Here is a 12,114-nt window from a genome sequence, read left to right as displayed (position 1 = left end):
CAACTGGCAAAGTGGGCTCTGGTCCACAGATGCTGTGTCACAATACATTTTAATCCGTGTGTGCTACCAGATTCCGGCGTGTTTCCTGCTGTTTGCTAACACTCCAGTCCCTCTGGGAATGCTAATACTAGTCCAGCCATCATAGATGCTACTACACAGAAGCTACTACAAAGAATAAGAAAGGAACTGAAATTAAAATAAAGTATGTCAACAAGCACAGAATATGTCAACAAGCACTGAAATTCAATACTGAGCCGAATGAAGAGGGATTTTGTCACAACTTTTGCAAACATTTGCTCATGGTGGCAGAAGTGGAGTGTTGAGAAACTGAGAGCAAATAATAACTCTCACCTAAAACAAACAATAAACATCGTTTTCAGTTACCCATAAAGAAACTTTGCTTATGAAAACCAATGAAATGCCATGCATAGTATATATTTCTTACCCCCAAAACTATAATGACTGCAAGCCTGGTTAGAGATCTTGCTGTGTTGTGTAGCAACAGGTTACAGGTGATCAAGAATTCCCCCTTGGAAACTCCCCTTCAGTATGTACTGTTACCTACCCTGTTTTGTCATTATTTCATATATTCCCTTCCCCCTCTCCTACTTCATACCTTTGCCTTCTGCTTATGTGAGATGATCATGGAAAAAACCTAATGTTTTCTTTGCCTCACCAAGACAGTCTGTTCTGTGGGGCAAGTTAATGTCCATTGTGGTGAATATGACACAGGTTAAGCAATAGTACACATTCTGGAGGGGATAAATTAACATGAGGATACTGTCTTGAACAGCAGCCTTATTGCAGTCTTTTCCCCCTTTTTTGCCGTCTTAACATATAGTTGGCCTCCAAAAAGCTGTCGTTATCACCTTGGTTTTTGAAGCTGGCTTGCTTTCACTAAAGTATAATTATTATTAACCACAGTTTAGTGCTTGGATGATATGCCAAACTGCAGTTTATGTAAAGTGGAAGCAGAGGCTTACAATATCTTCCTTATGGTTGCACTGAGGGAATGGGGGGGGGGGCATGGAAACCCTGGGAAAGCTGGTTTAGCAGAAAGACCAAATGCAGCCACTGGACTCTGGTGAGTTGCTTCAGCACACTGTTCTGTGTTCTGTGCCTTGGGGTTGGGCACAATGAGGTAGAAGTTGATGCTTCTTGAACTATTCAGTTTTATTCTAGAATAATTAAATTTTGCTTTGATGGGTACTTTTAAGGGTAGTTGATGAGCTTCACCTTTCAAAAGTAGGTGGTGGTATGAGTTGTGATGAGTGGCAGAATGAATTTGACCGACAGAATTATTTGGTGTTCATCATCAGCAAAACGTGCTGTGGGAACATTTGCCATGTGCTTCTCTGTTTGGAGCTGGAGGCAGATGAGCTATTTATGCTAGACAGATCTGTTTGTTGATACCCATAAAGTGTTCAGCTGAACTTTGGTTGGTGCTGCTTCAGGCATTTAATGCACAACTGCTGGTCAAGTTAGGCTACAGTAAGCACTGAAACTTTACACACTGCTTTGAAAATTAGCTTAAAAAACAAAGCTCCTAAATGCTCTGCCTCTATAAACAAATTATTATAGGTTGATCCAGGCATTATTTTGCTGTATTTGGCAACTTACAACAAAGATGGCATTGTCAGTTTTATTCCTATTCCCCCCCCCCCCAATCCAGAATGCTGGTCAAATTTTACTCATGATATTTAATCAGCAGATATCTAATGGTCTGGTCTGGAATAGCTTCTAAAACTTGAAGCTTCACTTAGGCCTGGAAAAACAACCCCCAATTCTTGTGCTGTTATCAAACATTTTAGATGCCAGGTTAAACGGGCATCTCAGAGTTCTGTGCTCTGTTTTCCATCTCTGCTTTTAAGTGATACCTCTGAGTTCAGCTCATCTCTGTGTGACTTCAGCTTCTTCCCTGCCATCTTACGCCGTGGAATAGCTTAACATGGAACAACAGAGTTCTCCTCTTTATTCACCATGTTGTGTTCTTCCCCTAAGTGTGCTTCTGCAGCAAAACATTTTTTTTGAGTTGCCCAGGACTTCTATGACAAGCTCTTTTTACTGCTACTTGGCTCTAGTTCCATCCCAGCCTATCTCCAAGTCCAAATTCCTACTTTGCTTAACTAATCTAGGTTAGAAGTCTTCAGGACTTGGACTCCACATACACTTTGGTTTTGCTGTATTAATATGTAATGATGGTGTTAAAGGTTGTGAAGCCCTAACCTCCCAGCCCTAGCATCCTTACCACAGCACCCTTGCATTAATCCATGTAATCCTGATCTGCAACAAGAGAGGAGATGCCATTTATACTAGATAAATGATATCTTAATTGGAATATGCTTGAAACGTATTGAATCTCAAGGCATTTGGAGAGGGAACAGGTTATTCCAAAGGGACAACAAATAGTCCAAACACCTTTGCCCATTTGAATATTCTGGGTGGAGCACATCCACACAGCAAGTCTTCATAAACTGTCTTCCTCTTTTTAATCACAGGAATGGGGACGTTAAAAATAGATTTTGTTGGAGAGCTGAATGATAAAATGAAAGGCTTCTATCGAAGTAAATACACCACCCCTTCTGGAGATACTCGCTACGCTGCTGTTACCCAGTTTGAGGTATGGACTCTTATGATTAATGGTCTACCATTTTCATTAATACTTTCATTGGAAGTAGCATGTCTTGTACATGTACCTTAGAGTCTCTAACAAGACAATTGTGTACTTTCTTATCTGTAGCTAATTTGCTGTTGCCTCTTTAGAAATCCACCTGTTTCCATTTCTTGTCAATGAAGCAGAAGGCACTCAGTATAAATATTACTTAAGCTGTGATCTAGTAGCTGGTAGAGTCTTAGGTAATAAACAGTATTTTGTTTATTCACTGATAGTCCTTGTTGTAAACTGTGTATCTCTCCCCCCACGCCCCAATATTTAACTTTTTTAACAGAAGCCTGGGAGATGGAAAGAGTTGTCCAAGAGTTAACATTTGGTTATGTGTAGGGGTGAGGTAGGAAGTCTACTGGAAAAGCCCCACCTGAAACCTTGCCTGGTTTCTGACCCTTTACCAGAAACTGTACAGGTTTTTTTGTAATTGATCCACATCTACTATCCATGTGGAATAAATGGATAATGCTTTTGATTTAAACCTTGGAAGAATTATTTCTGTCATTGATTGGCTGATGAACCAAGGCCTGATTGGCCCTGAATAAGTTACAAGCGGTGTCTGTTTGTTTTGTGTCTGTAAAATGGCTTCCTAATAACCTTCCTCACATTGGAAGAAGAAGGATTGAAACGAATTTTGTACACCAAGGAAGTAGCAGTCCGTGGGGGTGGTGTTGTTCACCTGGCTTCCAAATACTGGGCATAGCTCCAGTTCCTCAGAGGGGAGGGGTGTGGGCGTGGCAGCAGCACCAATCTGACTCTCCTGCTTCTGCACCTTCAGTGCACTTGCTCACCTCACCCACGCTCCTCTCAAGAAGCAGTAAAAACACTGCAACAAGCTGGTGACTAGTGCTTGCCTTGCTTGTACCACCTCACTGACTGCTTCTGCACCAAATATATAATAGAAAAGAGCTTATTAATAGGAACCGTCAGGGATAGAAGCAAAATACAATAGCCGCCAAGTAGATTTATTATGCCTCTCCAAATTTTATGCTTCCGGTCTTCTTCAAATTTCATGGCTGTCAGTGTAGTTTTGTGCATGCTTCTTGAATACCTGTATTTCCCCCCCCCCCCCATTTCCTTGGATCTTTCTTTTCATTTGCCTTCCCGTTCCCCGTTGTTGGTCTGCAGTGCATTTCTGTGTTCCTCTGTCCAGGTTATCTAAAGACTGTATTCTGCTTGGAAAATGTAGCTTTTTGGATTTAAGGTCTGTTCTTGCATGGTACTGTCAGAAATTCACCCTCACTTGCTTTTGGCTAGTTAATGTTCTTATTTCTTTCAGGCTACAGATGCTCGTAGGGCCTTTCCTTGCTGGGATGAGCCGGCCATCAAGGCAACTTTTGATATCTCATTGGTGGTTCCTAAAGAAAGGGTAGCTTTGTCAAATATGGTAAGTGTTACTTATAATCTTGGTTTACCTGTGTATGAGAAATAGCATTATCTGAATGTTTGACCCAGCAGGGTAATAAATGGGCATCGTAAGGAGGATAACTTTCTAAGTATGTGGTCACTATTAATTGATTATATAAACAAATCAGCACTGTTGCTACAACTGCATGTGACACAAGCTTCACTATGGAGAGACCTACTTCAGTAATGAATTACCATTATGTGTACTTTAACTATACCAAATGTCATTATCAAACCGTACTCCAGGTTTTGTTTTGTTTAGTTTGTGTTTAATAAAATACATTTTTTGTTTTGTTAAAAAGGCAAGTGTTTAATGAATAAAATGTAGATTGATACTGTAGTTGTGGCAATGCCATCAAGAAGATCTAAGACAATGGGTTGTATCGAACACCATTCGGAGTAGACTGTTTGAAATTAATGGACATGGTTAACTTAGATACATTAATTTCAGTGGGTCTAATATGAGTATGATAAATTCTTTTTAAAGCCAGTTAGGGATTCTATTTACAATAAAGCAGTATGTATATGATTTAAAAACAAACAAAATAAACCCAATACTTCTAAGTGTATTTCTTCTACACTATTTATTTATATGTGTGTTAGACTCAGTATGATATAATGTGTGTGTTCAGACTTTAACACCCCAAAATGGTTTATTTTCTTACTAGTTAGCTTATGAGTGAACTGTTAAGCTATAATTTTCAGAGAATGAGGAAGTAGATGGGAATGACTGTGCATGAAAGACTGGTGGCTAGAAAGACTGCATGAGAGACTGAGGCCTTTTGTGGCTTGTTCATGTAAAGCGAAACCATGGTTGATCATTGTATATAAATAGGCATGATGGTTACCTCTGGTATTATATCATGGTTTGTTGACTTAACCCTAGTTAAAAACTTGAATGCATCTTGAAACAAATCTTCAAGCGTGCTCCTGAGGAAGAACTTGTTTGGGCTAAATAAACTTTTTTTTCTTGAGCCTCTGGAGGTTCTTTCCTTTTTCCAAGCTAAGCCTGAAGAGCTTGTATGTCCATTTATTGTCTTGCAGGCAGAGGAGCAGGGAATACTGTCTATTTCAAACCATTAGTTCAGTTCACGTGCCATAAGTCATGGTTTGCAAGCCTGTTTAGTGTGGTTCTGAGCAAACCTAGATTTCTTGGTTTACAGCAACTCTCTAACCAAGGTTGATGTAGAAATAATACTGAACTATGGTTAACAGCAACCTAGGGGGAAATGGGTGGGGAGGCAAGAGCATGCAGGATAGTAGTTGGCAATCTAAATAGTACGAGGATCAAGAAATTAAGATGGTGGTTACGGAGGCTGGAAATTGTATTGATGACCTTTCCTACATCCCAGCTGCATTGGTAATGGGTAAATCAAGAACTGGAGATGTGGACCCTGTTACCCCCCCCCTTTTTGTAATGAAGAGCAGCTTGGCAGAAAGCAAGGAGATGGATATGATAGAACAAGATTAGGGAAACTGCATAGAAAGGAAAAGAGCAGGTTAATGAGACTCGTTTCACACATCTGTTTGATACTGCAAAATAGCACAGGAAATACCAGCCCTGATCTCTCCTGCAAATCTTTCTCGTGAAATCTGGTGTCGCTTCAAAGCCAATCTAACAAGTCTCTTCCAAACATCTTTCCTTGGAAAGAATGTCACTGATCGGAGGCCCTACCCTGATGATGAAAACCTGGTGGAAGTGAAATTTGCCCGAACTCCTGTGATGTCAACATATCTCGTTGCTTTTGTGGTTGGAGAATATGACTTCGTTGAGACCAGGTCCACTGATGGCGTGTTAGTCCGTGTTTACACTCCAGTTGGCAAAGCAGAACAAGGAAAGTTTGCATTAGAGGTAAAGCATGCTTCCTTATCTTTCAGTAGCTTTGACAGTGCCCCTGTTTTTGATTTGAAATATTTTAATATTAGCACTTTCTTGTTTCAATTGCTTAGCTGCCATTTCTGTGTTAAAATGGAGGGGGGGAACTTAGATGCATTTGCTTAATGCAGGGAGCTTATTGACAGCGCACATGGTTGGTTGAGTGTAAAAGGTCCCAGGTTTAATCCCTGGCATCTTCAGGTAAACCTGGAGAGGACCCATGTCTGAAACACTAGAGAGCTGCTGCTGGTCAGTGTAGACAATATACAGTCAAACCTTGGTTTTTGAATGTCTCAGCTGCTGAAAGTTTCGGAAGCCAAACGCTGAAAACCCAGAAGTGAATGCTTCCGTTTTTGAACGTGCCTCAGAAGTCGAACAGCTTCTGAGGCATGTTTCTCAATTTTCCTCATTGAACTTGCTAACAGCCCTTTGATCCTCAGTTTCCGAACATTTCGGAAGTCGAACCGACTTCCAGAACAGATTACGTTCAAAAACCGACGTTCCACTGTATTAGCCTAGATCAGGCATAGGCAAACTCGGCCCTCCAGATGTTTTGGGACTACAACTCCCATGATCCGTAGCTAACAGGACCAATGGTCAGGGATGATGGGAATTGTAGTCCCAAAACATCTGGAGGGCCGAGTTTGAGGAAGCCTGGCCTAGATGAATTTTGCGTAAGGCCGGACTTGGGCAACTTCTGATGTTCATGCTGTGGCAGGGGGAACTTTGTTTTCCAGGCACTGGTTGGAAGTAGGGCATATATTGTCACCTAAGCTGAACAACTTATAAATGGTTAGCTCCATAATATTATAGCGTCACCTAATTATTCAGGCTTCAGAGATTTACAGCTTGTGTGATTGGGTGGAGCTGGGGAAGAGATGAAGTGATAAATTGTGAACTTTCTGTTAAATGGTTTTTTCCTTATGGGTAAACTGTGGATACACATACTTCTTCAAATTTGATTAGGTATGTCCCTGGGGGCAGATAAAATGGCTTTAAAACCCTTACCCCTGTCCCCTGGGCAACCATTAAGTCCTCTTTGGTGCAGGGTTTAGATAGTTTTGGAATTTGTTCAGGCCTCTCTTTTTTGCAGATATTCATCAGAACACGTGTGTTCATTTATGTAAACATGTCGTGTGTGTAGATTTGGCAAAGGCCAGAGTTGACATAGTTTTAACAACAACTGCAGTTGACTTAGGAGTAAAAGCTAAAGCACAATGTCTTAAAGTCAGTTAACAGGTCTTCTTTATTTTGACTTAACACACCATGCTCTCTATCATTTTTCTCCTTTCCCCCCTTAGGTTGCTGCTAAAACGCTGCCTTTTTATAAGGATTACTTCAATGTTCCTTACCCTCTCCCTAAAATTGATCTCATAGCTATTGCAGACTTTGCAGCTGGTAAAGTATTTTGTGTTACCTCTGAGTTTTATTTGAATTGTAAAACATTTTAGGAGATGGTTGTGTGTATCAATATCAATAAACCTTTGTATTTATTTTATAAAGGTGCCATGGAGAACTGGGGCCTTGTTACTTATAGGTATGCTGTTAAATACTGTCTTTCCTCCCTTCCGTGTCCTTTGTTGACTAATTTTTCCACGTTTTATCAGATATAGTGTAGAAAGCTGTAATGATTTGGGCTTGTTTGGTAATTTCCTCAAAATTATTTTCCATTTTGTGCAAGTTGAAGTTTCCACAAAAATAGGTATTTGAGCATATCCCTCAGAAAAGTAGAGCTTTATAAAGCCACAATATTCAAGAATATTACATTATTTTAAAAATGCAGCACCTTTAATTTAAATCCTTTGTTTGTATCTTCTCCCACCCTTCTGTGGCCCAATGCAGACACAAGTTACAATCACACATAATGCCAACACAAAGTTTAGTATTCCATACTTATGGCTCATAGGCTCTCCTCTTCTGCACTATCATGGCCACAATTAGGCTTTTGCTTCCATTTTCAAGTAGCCAATTCTATTTCTGTCTGAACACAAACAAACTAAAGTTTACTGAAACAAGCCAACTTCAGGCTGTTGTTAGTGATATGTGTATGCCACAGTAAACCATAGCTAGCACCAACCACAGTTGTCAGTTTAGAAAAGACATGTATCTGAAAGCAGAAGCAAAGGCTTCCAATCTTCCGCGACTGAAGAGGGTAGACAGGGAGCACACAAGACCGCACTACCACTCTCATAACCGTGGTTAAGATATCATAAATAAGTTGCGAGTTGCATGTTTTCTCCTATACCTCTTCTCGGAAATGAACTTACCCTTCTCCTCAGCCACAGTTAACTTCCATTGGCATTGATGCTCACTATATTTGAGGCTAAGCAGGGTTAGCTGATCAGGAGTTGAATTCAGAGTTCTAAGTTGGTTTCAAATGCTGCTTAACCATAATCACGGTCAGTATCAGAACTTCCATATTTAACTTAAACACACCAGTATTTCGCCCTGCACCCATTTAGAGAATGGGAAGTTCACTTTATTTTCAAGTTGAGCAGGTAAACTTTTGTAGCTGCAAAGTGAAAAAAAAATTTTTTTTCCTGTATGGTTTTTGTCCTTTCGGAGATTCCCGTTTTTAAAAAGTTATAAGCTCCTTATGCAAAAATGTCAAACAGCAGGCGCGTGCATTTCGTAAGATATACCCTATTTTTCTGTGTATAAGACTAGGTCCCCCCCCTAAAAATAATGTCAAAAATTAGGGTCAGTACATGGATACACCCCCCCCATTTTCTTAAATCCGAGTCCCCAGAAATAGGGGGCGTCTTATACATGGGGGTGTCTTATAGATGGAAAAATACGGTAATTCTCAAATAATTTTGGGGCTGTCTATGCCTTTAACAATTTTTCCAGCAATAAATCTCCAGAACCACATTAGCCCATGCATATTCTAGCATTATATATAGTGCATTGAAGAACAGTCTCATGAGCAGATTCCTTGAATAGCTTCATTCCTTTCATATAAAACTGCTTCTAACTTACTACAAATATAAAGAGCAGTTGGGGATTTGGTGCTAGGGAAGCTGACACAAATTCATTTGAAAGATAACGCATGGCATGGGGGCATTTCCTTTGTTAGGAATTCTCTAACCAAACTCTCCCTGTCATCCTTAGCTTGTAGGTGCATTGAGCAGGGGAATGAGGGTTGCAGTTGAAGAAAAACTGTATGTGGGGATGAGTCTCTGCATTATACCCTTAGAAAAGATATTTGTGCAACTTTTAGTTCAACTTGTAGTTCTAAAGTAGTATACCAAGTTTTCCTTGCTGCCGCGCGCGCTCTCTCTCTCTCTCTCTCTCTCTCTCTCACACACACACACACACACACACACACACACTTACACTTCATCTGATCTATCTTTGTTGCATTCCTAACGCCTTCGCCCCAGATTTATGGCAGTCTTTGGGCCTGTGCAGATGCATTCTTTTTCTCAACCCATCCTGCTGTTTCCAAATTGTTTCAAGCTGCCAGGCAAACTCCTCGGGTTCGTGGGTGGGCCTTATCTCACAGTGAGAACAAAGGGAGGTTCCTTTATATCACAACACTCTAGTGCCATATCTTTCTATGGACTGAACCCCATTCTTCCAGATTGCCAATTATTTTTGAAATTTTGAAATCCTTCCCTCTCCCACGCAAATCATTGTGACCTTTGGTGGTCTCCAACATCTTTCCACCATTGCTGGAAAGTTTGGGCAAAATGGTTAGTGGTAACTGAGCTCACTGTACCGCCACCTTTCTGATCTGGTACAGCCATGGCAAGTGTGCCCTTTAAAATATTTTGATTTAAAATAACTCTAGCCCATGTCATCAGAAGGCATTTGGTAGGCTATAATGACACAAAGTCTCTGACTTCCTCTCCAGTTGCCATTGTTCCTGTATCTTTGACCATTGAATCACAGCAGTTTCACCCTTATGTAGATACTGTATTTTTTCTTGACCAGCCATCCCTCTAAAAGCCTTTCAGGACAAAAGAAAAAAGAATCATTTGTTCCTTTCCCACCATTCCCCAAACTTTCATTCATAAAAAGCATTTCCCATCTGCCGTTTTTTGAAGTATTTGTAAAAAACAATAAATTTATAAAAAATCGGCCGAGTGACTAAAAATCTACCCCCGTTTAATCAGTCAGTGTTAACTGATTATTTAATTGTAGCAGCCCTAGTTACGATGGCTCTGTGCTAACCAAATGAATGTTCAAATGGAGCAGATGGAACATAGTTTGGCCATTTGCCCAGCCTGTCACTGCTCCCATTGGAAAAAAAGAGGTGTAGACCAGAAACAACTTTTGCAAGGAGCATAAGAGAGCTTTTGCTTTTTTGTAAACAGTCATGTGATCATTGGGTTTTATTTCCTTTGTCTGCCAGTCTCTTCTTGAAAAAGCCCTTTTAAAAAGTATTCCCTGGTAGCTAGATTGAAGTGTGACTAGGAGACTTTGAAACATATTGGTGTGGAGTGGTAGTGCCCCTGAGCACAACTCACCTTGTATCCTTTTTCTGTGTGTCAGTTCTAGAGTAAGCTTTTCTATTCACTCTGGGTGCCTCATTTTAAAGAAGTCATGCCTTGTAGATCTGTGGCTTCCTCTTTTGCATCCCTGCGTGCACTGAGCTAAAGGACACAGCAATAGCATTAAAATAATAATAACAACAACAATAATAGTAACAATAATAATAATAGAGCCCACCCTTTTAGCTCGGTCCCTGTTACACAGAGTATCGGAATACTGGCACCTATATCTCTGGCGTTCAACATGGCAACTGCAATCTCATTAATGTGGGGCAAATTTCAAGGCATCAGGAGGTTACTGTGGAGCAGCCATGTTAACGCTTTAGCTAAGAGTGGATAATGGGGTCCTAATAAATAGGTCTGGAGAGTTGCAGAGTTTTAGGAGTTGTAATGACCTGGAAGCCTCTTTCCATGCTTTGGTTATGCCAATTAGTAAAACATCCCAAATCCAAAAATTCATTATATAATAGGTCCTTTTGTAGAGAGTTTTTGTTGGTGAACTCTTGCGGGGTTGAACAAATAGTTGCTAGCTTTGTGATAATTTATGAAATGAACACAACAAACTGACGTGTAACTGAGGAAAGTTATTTGCTGAGCTGCCTTTTTTCAGACCAGTTATTTTTAAATGAGATGCATTTTTGAGGGGTAGGTGTGATGTGCTGTCTTCCCTCCTTTCCCTCTGAGGAAAAGTACTCTTTGCTGCATCCTAGCAGATATGAAATGTTAACCTTGCTGTTTTCACCTATAAGCATGAAGCACTCTTGTTTAGATGAGTTTGATAGCTTGATTGATTTAAAAAAATGTGCTTTTCTCTCTAAGTCACCTTGCTTCAGTCTCTGTTCTTTCTCATACACAGGGAAACTGCACTGCTGATAGATCCCAAAAACTCCTGTTCCTCCTCCCGCCAATGGGTGGCTCTCGTCGTGGGCCATGAGCTTGCTCACCAGTGGTTTGGGAACCTTGTGACTATGGTACAAAAATTGTATTTGACTTTCCCTTGCTCTGGGCTTAGATCAAGGTTACTCAGTTTCCCGCCTATTACTTGTCCTGAGTGTATCTGCTCATGGTCACAGCAGATGCCTCATGTTTTTGTATGGTACTGCAAGTGTGCATGTCTGCCTATGCAGAGTATTATTAGGAAAAACAGCAGTATTGGGGCATCAGCAGCACCTGGAGATTTTCAGTGGGTTAGATGTGGCCCACAGGTTGCCTCATGAGACGCTATAGGGAGAAGCGTTGTGCACTACCATTGAACATTTTGTTTGCTCCCTCCAGGATTCACAATGCCCGGCAATGCGAAAGAATGTGCCATAATACACAATAAAGCATTGAATTAAATAAATAATAATAAGGTTAAAACCTCACACTTGCGTTAACTTCTTAACCCAAATACCATTATGATCTCCCTCACCCATTGCAACTCTAGGCAGGTCAGAAACTTCTGATTTGTGCAAATCTGCAAATTCACCAGACTTGCAGATATTTTTCATAATTCTGAAATTAGTATCCGTGGGGAGAGGATCTATGAAGGGAACTGATGCTTCTTCTGGCATATGGGGTGATCCACACATTTACAAGTTTATCTTTGCGGCTATAAAGTCTTTTAAACGTGTGGGGAGATGAATTTCTTTGGATGCTGAGTTAGACGACAATTAGGTATACCTCAGTGG

General features: G+C 40.5%; 1 protein-coding gene across 3 annotated transcripts in view; it reads left to right on the top strand.

Annotated features, from left to right (window-relative positions):
• Window positions 1-12,114, top strand: part of NPEPPS (aminopeptidase puromycin sensitive) — a 75,131-nt gene that overhangs the window by 34,441 nt on the left and 28,576 nt on the right. For all 3 annotated transcript variants that reach the window (XM_053361121.1, XM_053361123.1, XM_053361122.1), the window contains exons 4-9: window positions 2,499-2,620; window positions 3,945-4,052; window positions 5,724-5,924; window positions 7,250-7,346; window positions 7,452-7,485; window positions 11,301-11,415. In XM_053361121.1, coding sequence (XP_053217096.1) covers window positions 2,499-2,620; window positions 3,945-4,052; window positions 5,724-5,924; window positions 7,250-7,346; window positions 7,452-7,485; window positions 11,301-11,415 — 677 coding nt within the window. The remainder of the gene's footprint in view (window positions 1-2,498; window positions 2,621-3,944; window positions 4,053-5,723; window positions 5,925-7,249; window positions 7,347-7,451; window positions 7,486-11,300; window positions 11,416-12,114) is intronic.

Source organism: Podarcis raffonei, chromosome 13, assembly GCF_027172205.1.
Source record: "Podarcis raffonei isolate rPodRaf1 chromosome 13, rPodRaf1.pri, whole genome shotgun sequence".
NCBI classification, from domain to species: Eukaryota; Metazoa; Chordata; class Lepidosauria; order Squamata; family Lacertidae; genus Podarcis; species Podarcis raffonei.
Note: the sequence above shows the minus strand (reverse complement) of the source record. Positions and strands in the feature narration are given on the sequence as shown.